This window comes from Hipposideros armiger, unplaced genomic scaffold (genome assembly GCF_001890085.2).
Source record: "Hipposideros armiger isolate ML-2016 unplaced genomic scaffold, ASM189008v1 scaffold_355, whole genome shotgun sequence".
In the NCBI taxonomy this organism is placed as follows: Eukaryota; Metazoa; Chordata; class Mammalia; order Chiroptera; family Hipposideridae; genus Hipposideros; species Hipposideros armiger.
Window position 1 is genome coordinate 170,861 of NW_017731705.1, and position 7,586 is coordinate 178,446.

At 35.6% G+C, this 7,586-nt stretch overlaps 1 protein-coding gene across 10 annotated transcripts in view; it reads right to left on the bottom strand.

Moving 5' to 3' along the window:
* Positions 1-425: 425 nt before the first annotated feature.
* The window catches only part of ROBO1 (roundabout guidance receptor 1), a 1,209,462-nt gene continuing 1,202,301 nt past the window's right edge, over positions 426-7,586 (bottom strand). For all 10 annotated transcript variants that reach the window (XM_019661598.1, XM_019661595.1, XM_019661596.1 and 7 more), the window contains 3 exons: positions 6,569-6,877; positions 3,674-3,870; positions 426-2,099 (listed from right to left, as the gene is read on the bottom strand). In XM_019661598.1, the coding sequence (XP_019517143.1) occupies positions 2,085-2,099; positions 3,674-3,870; positions 6,569-6,877 (521 nt within the window). In that variant the 3' untranslated portion in view covers positions 426-2,084. The remainder of the gene's footprint in view (positions 2,100-3,673; positions 3,871-6,568; positions 6,878-7,586) is intronic.

Below are 7,586 nucleotides of genomic sequence, written 5' to 3' on the forward strand. Positions count from 1 at the left end.
ATTTGTAACAAGAAAGGAGACAGTTACTGATACAGATTTTGGATTTATATAATTTTCTTGTTGACAGAACATAAGTGGCCTGAACTTTACAAATCAGATTTATCATAGCTGAGTCCTAATTATTTCAGAAATAGGTTAACTGACATTCAGATATACACACATAGTTTAGCACATCCTTACTATTAAAAACTTCCTCTCTGATCAAATGACTGACTTTTAGATTTTGATTCATCTTACATCTTTAATTTCAGTGGAGTAAAATGAGCATTTTTTCCCTTACTAGTAATACCTGCTTGTTTATAAAACAGAATTTTTACTCACCCGACAACATAGCGGTGAAATGTTAAAACAGCACGACTTGTGATTATATGAAATAAATTTGATCACACAATGAAAAAAAAAAGAAATAAACACAAGAAAGAATGATGTATTTGAGAACATTTTTAATAAATAATGTGACAAAATTACTTTTCTGATTATTGGATTTTCAGTATGCAAAATTATGGCTAAAAATAAGAGGCTTCTTACATGAACATAATGATAACATTAATCACATGGATTGTTCCCTTAGTACTGCACACCCCTTCTATGTAACTTTCAAATTATCTAAGCGAACACATTTAGTTTTTGGTGAATACCAGCTTTTTTTGTGGTTCAGTTTTGTTTGGCTTTGTTTTCCAGTGGGATCACGCCTGATGCCTGTGTAGGAATAAACGTACTTTTTTTTTTTTCTTCAAATAGCACCAATTATAAAGCCAATTGAATTTATGTAATGACAAAACAGGATCATAAAAATCTACAGTCAGAGGGCATCATTTGGCAATGCAAAGCAAGTAATGCCTCTATTTGAGTTTATAAGGAAATATTGGAAGTTTCAACATTGGCCAAAACAAACTTAAACCTTTTTTTCTTTAAATCCAGGAAAAGTGAGAACTGTTGGGTTTATGGCCCACAATAAAGTATGCACGTTACTTCACCATCTGTCATCATTCAAATATTCCAAATACAAACATAGAGCATTAACAAAACATGTTAAAAATGTTTCTCAACATTTTTTTTCAATAAGACAAAACAGGTTAATAGTTACAATGGTTTACAAATAAAGTTTAGTGATTGTGCTTTTAAAACCAAAAAAAAAAAAAAGATTAAAAACAGTGCATTACAAAAACAAAAATCAAACTTCCTTAAGTGGCACTTCTGAAGGTTGAACTGACACTACCAGAAGAAATTTAGGCCAGTTAAGATAGGGATGTCCTCATTCAATGGCATCGGTCATTAAAAACATCCATTGGTTTGTAATACGCATTTTTGATTGAAAAATAGAACAAGGTTTTTGCTAGGCTTACTTATGACAATGACTAGACAACCAGAGATCCAACTGGCTTACCCCTACTTATCCAAAAGAACATTTCCAATAAGAATATAGTTCAGTGATTGAAATGAAGATAAAATAAAGTACCACCAGGGGTTGCAAAGAGTATATATTTACAATGTTTCTACCCCACTTAAATGGATTGTGGTTGTTTTGCATTTGGTATATTTTTATTTTCTCCCAGCAGAGGGTGGTATGAAAGACTGATTTTAAAACCATGTTAAAAATGAAGTATGTTTTAATTTGCATGAGCAGTTGGTTATAGAAAGATTATATTTTAAGAGCCCTTGGCATGAGGTTGATTAATCAACTTTGTGTCTTTGATCAATATTTTGCTATATATCGGCTTGGTTTATAAGCAGTGCAGTGCCATATCACAGGGGCAAAATGCAAAAGAACTGTTCAGTTCTCTGCCGCTGGCTGATGACTGAAGCAAGAAGTCGAATACTTCCCTTGCTGGAAGTAAGGTGTAATGGTGTGTTGTTCCAAAAGTGAGGGGAATAGGAAGGTTCTTCATAGGGATAGGGATCAAACAACAACAATAAAACCTCAATAAAATTTAAAAAAATGGTATTCCAATAAGAGGAATAGAAACGACAATTTGTACACTCTGATTGCACTGAACGTTGTATCTGGCGTCATGTGTCATCAGACATGAGGCATCTTGAGTGATAATTTTCACATTAGATCTCACAAGCCTCTCTGGTTGTCTTCAGCTTTCTGTTTCCTGTAAGAGATAAGTCATTGTCAAGTTTGAAAAGAAATCTTAGAGTACTGTCTTATATTTATTTATATGTTTTAATGCTTAGGTTTGTGTTTCCTCGTTCATTCACGGGCAAGCATTGGAAAGTGCTCATGGCAACTCATTCATTTGTCATCTTTAGCTGTTTTTGATAGCAAATCCAACAGTTCTCTAATGAGTATCAAACTTTGTTCCACAGTGTCTCAGTGTTGGGCGGTGTGGTACAAGGGAAAAAGAAGTAGCGAGCCGAGTTTTCTACTACTCCTAGTCCCAACTCAACATTATAGCTCCACTTTTATTGGTTTTAGGTATTATAGTTATTATATACTCATCTATATTCATCCCCCAAAAGGACTCTTCTGCCACACACACACACACACACCAAAAAACCTTGAAAAACAAACTCTGTACCAGTATTTGCAGCAGAAAAGTCTTCTTATTCCAAACCTCAAAATCCAAATACATTGGGCATTATAGAGAATTTAATCAGACATAATTACTTATAATTTTTCATTTTCTATCATAAAAAGTTAGTTTAATACTCATTTAACAATGTACTTGCGATTAAATATACAATTGGCACTTGAACAACACAGGTATGAACTGCGTGGATCTACTTATACACAGATCTTTTTCAATAAGTACTATAAATGTATTTTCTCTTACGATTTTTTAAATATTTTCTTTTTTTAGCTTTATTGTAAGAATACAATATATAATATATGCAACATAAAATATGTGTTAATCGACTGTCTATATTATTGGTAAAGCTTCCAGTCAACAGTAGGCTATTAGTAGTTAAGTTTTTGGGGATTTAAAGTTATACATGGATTTCTGACTGCATGGGGAATCAAAGTCCTTAATTTCAGCATTATTGAAGGGTCAACTAGATTTGTAAAGAAAAAAAGTTGTCCTCAACTTGTTTTCTTATGAAATGGAGAAAACACAATCTTAAAAAATGGGCGGTGATTTTAAATATTATATGATTTATTGCCAGGTCTATCTGGTATCTCTAATTATAGTTCCAACAAAGAAGTATATTTTTAATTCAAGAAACATTCTCCTCCATCTGGGAAGGTTAGTGTCTAGGATCAGGTTTCCATTTTCAGAAGATAGAAGATGGAAGATAGTTAGACAAATCAGCCAGATTAACCCCAGTGATCACTAGGGTGGCAGATTAACAAGGCAGAACAGCCTCACTCACATCAAATAACTGTCACCTTATTGGGTTTTATAACCTACTGCAGTTCTATGAATTGTAATTATTTAGGTGGATAGCTCTTATTTCCTAACATGTTTGCCATATAAACTTCACATCTGAATATCTGCAGATGAATATGAACACTAGGATTTAAAGAGAAACTGGTATTACCATTTAAAACTTTGGAACATATGTCAAGAAAACCATCTATTTTCAGAATTCCAGTTTCTGGCATCACTAACATTAAGAGTTTATGATAAAACAATAAAATTTCTGTAGACTGATGGATGTTCATAACTTTGAAGCTGATATAATAACTAGCCTAATGTTGAGAAACTTGAAAAAAATATATAGATACCTCTAATTCTTCATTATTATCTTCTCCTCTTTCATACGCTCCAAGAACTTGCATTTCTGCAATATTTCTTCGACCTACATTTGCTTGTTCTCTTTGTCTGCTTCCTGATCCTCTTGATGACATTGAGCTTGAAGAACTAGGATCTCTGGGATTATTGGATGTCGGAAAAGTAGGTCGACAGTAAGGTAGAATATCCTCTGTGTAATGAAATAAAACAAGTGCATAGGAACACCATTATAAATTTTTATTGTAGTATAATGAATGTATCACTCATGTCTATAATTCTGAATTGGGACACGTCAGTCTTTTCCAGCAATAAATGAGGATATTTTATAGCCATAATGAATAAGGCAGCACTGTCTTTTGAAAATGAAAATAACAAGGCTTGTTGTTTTCCTATTAGTGGTTGGGATTCCACTCATAAGCTCTTGTCCACCTTAAACTCACTTGGGACCAACATCATTAAAAGACATAAATCAAATCTTCAGTCAAACTTGGCTTCCAGTTCTATCCTTCACTATGTGAACTCCGATTGTTTCAGGCTTCAGTTTTCACTTTTCTAAAAAAGTGACAATAGTATCCACACCCAGAAGAGCTTTTAGTGTTGATATGAAAACAGAGGAGATAGTGAAATCTCTAAGTAAATTATGAAGATTATAAGGCATTGATAGAAACAAGGCCCAGTCTCCTTGAACTTCCCAACCTGAGCCAAGCTCCAGTTCACTTCCCAGACACCAAGAGGCCAAACTCCATTTTAGCATCCTAGTTACATGGTGCAACCCTGAATCTCAGAAGCCTGCCATTGTTGCTAGCTTCAAAAAGCAAGCCACTCCAGCTACTGCTGTCTCCTGAATTTCTAGGGTGCTTTCTCCACTCTACCCTTTGGATGCCAAACACCTAAGAAAACAACTCTTCTACATTCAGTTTTGTCTTCCTCCCCCAAGTACTTCCTCCATGATTCACAGTGTCTGAATGAAATCTGGTTTCCATGGAAGTTCTCTCTCCAGTGGAAGGAAGAAGGCTTGGCTCTAGCTCAGTAACACCAGCTCTAAATCACTGCTCCTGCACCCTTGTGCCAAAACATTCTCTTCCCGTGAAGGCCAAGCCATCTACTTAGGCAGCCTATTTAGTTCTCCTTGACAGCACCTTTCTCCTTCCATTCTATTCATCACAACTTTCACTCCTGGTCCAGGCTTCTGACTGCTGAGGTTTCATAGTCCACGAGGCTCACTCTTCCCCCCACCTTAGCTTCATAGCACCTGGTCTCCTGGAATCTTTGTCCTCTGTGCCTGTTTCGTCCACCTTTTTCTATGTATTTTTCTAGAACACAAATCTGATTTTGTCATTTCTCCCTCAAAATTATTTGCCGGCTCACCACTGTTTATATCATAAATCCCACACTTTTCAGAATAGTATCCTTGGCCTTCCCAATCTGGGCCAACCACATTTCTCGTTTTATCCTTTAGCATGTGTCCCCAACTTTAGGGTTTTTTTTTTACAAACTACAATATGAAAAAAAAAAAATCTCTCTTGCTAAAAACTTTTCCCTAAGCTTACTGTCTACATGAATCAATACCTTATTTATCTCCTCACTGCTCAGCCAAGCTTCTTGAAAAGTAATTTGGACTCAGTATTAGTGGTAGATGCAACTCCCATTCACTCTGTATCCCAGTGAAATCTATTTACGCCCACATTACTACAATGAAACAAAATTCACTGTTGACTTTAATAATGCTCACCATGTTGCAGTCCTTATATCTCTGGATTTTTCACTGCCCTTAATCTGGAAACCACTATCAATCTGTTCTAATTCAGCACCTTAATTCATTCAAGACTGAAATGACTATGTCCCCTAAGGTACCGGTTATTTTCCCTGTTTGGTCTACATTGATTAATACAATTATGTTCCAACTAGTCATAGAGGGCCATCTAATTAACATTTGAAAATACATACAGAGGGTGCCAAAAAAATGTATACACATTTTAAGAAAGGAAAAAACTGTATTAAAATTGTAATACTAAATATATACTGATAACAAAAGATGAATGCAAGTCACTTTTGACTTCTGCAATTACAAGAGATGCTCAAAGTGGTTACCATCAGTGTAACTGCAATCCAAATATTTCCTTTCTTAAAATGTGTATCCATTATTTGGCACCCTCTGTGTGTGTGTGTGTGTTACATTATTTCATTTCAGTTTTCTACATTCAATTAGTCATCAAGTCCTATTGGGTCTATCTCTGAAATACTTGTGTAGGCTGTTTTCTTTATTAGCTCAACTGTTTTAATTTAATGCTTTCATGTTTTATACCTAGATTATTTTGCCAGGTTCTGATACCTTCATCTATCTGAGTCTAGTTTCTTCCTTAACTCTAGAGTGATGCCCATTATTGTTCTAAAACACAAATCTGATTTTGCGATTTCTTTCTTCAAAATTATTTGCTGGCTCACCACTGCTGATATCATAAATCCCAAACTCTTTAGAATAGTATTCCCTGCCTTCTCAATCTGGTCCAAACACCTTTCTAGTTTTATCTTTTACCATGTGTACTCTTCTCCAGCCAAACCAAAATAAGTGTTTGCCAAACATTGTTTCACACTTTCATATTCTTTCTCTGCTTATATCCTTGACTTGCTATTCCCTTCTCCTTGTTTAACCTGTTGAAACCATGTTTTCCTTTAAAGTACAACTCAAGTTCCCCTCTCCAAGGAAGTCTTGTATAATATTATGTACTGGCATGAACTGTACAGGAATTATTTGGGCACACACACGCCTGTCTCCTCCATTTCTAAATCTTACCACTTTTCACATGGCTATCTATAGAGAACCTAACAGCATACCTCGCAGATATATGTTCAGTCTGTATTTATTTGCTGCTTGAATAAATCAGTACCTTGGATGAGGTGAGTCTTTGCTGGTGGAAGGTCTCGTTTGGCTGCTTTATTTCCTCGTCCTTTCCCATCGTTTTGCTGTTCCTGTGCTTCTCTGGGTTCACCTGGATTTGTTCGCATATCAGCAACTTGTCTTCCATCCAATACTTCTCTTCCCTTGTAATTGCCTCCTTTTCTATCTGATGATCTGTCTGTTCTTGCTTCTATACAAGGGAGTTTTGGCACCATTACAGGTCGTACCTCTAGCTGCGCCTTGGATTGGACAGTGGGTGACTTTATAGCAGGTGGTGGCACCGGAGGTGGTGGAAGATCTAAAAAGAAATATTTAAAATACTGTAAAAGTGTGTCATTTATAAAGTCACCAAATATTAGAATAATCACTGGAGTCACATTCATCTGTGACTAGAACAATTGAAGGCAACCAAGGAATAAGGCCAACAATCTTAATGTATTCATTGTTATCTAACACAGAAATATTGATTCATAAAGCTGGGACATACTGATTACCTAGTCTTGAGGTAGCTAATATGGGCATAAGTGCTGTGACTTTCCATCTCCTAACCACAGGGGGTGGGGGGGGTGGGCAGGGGGACCTTCCTAATTGATTTCAGCATAACATTGCTGATCCCAGACGCATACCCTTACTCTTTCAAGCAACCACTTCAAATTGATCGAGGTTGGCACTTGAATTGATACCTATTTGCTATCTCTAATCTAGCCTAAACCCTTTCTCATTTTATAGATAGGGAAACTCAACCACATAGACCTTAAGCTATTTTCCAGTCTCAAAGCTAGACATGATCAGAACCATGACTAACGCCCTTAGATTCTTAATTTCTAGCTCAGTGTTCTTTATCTTATTTTATTCTATCACATATTTATAATCTACCATGCGTTGATTGGAACTCTCCACTTTGTATATGCAACCAGAGGTTTTATACCACATAATCACTGGTATAGGCATAGGTTAATTTCATCTATCTATCATCTATCTATAGTTATGCATTAATATATTACATA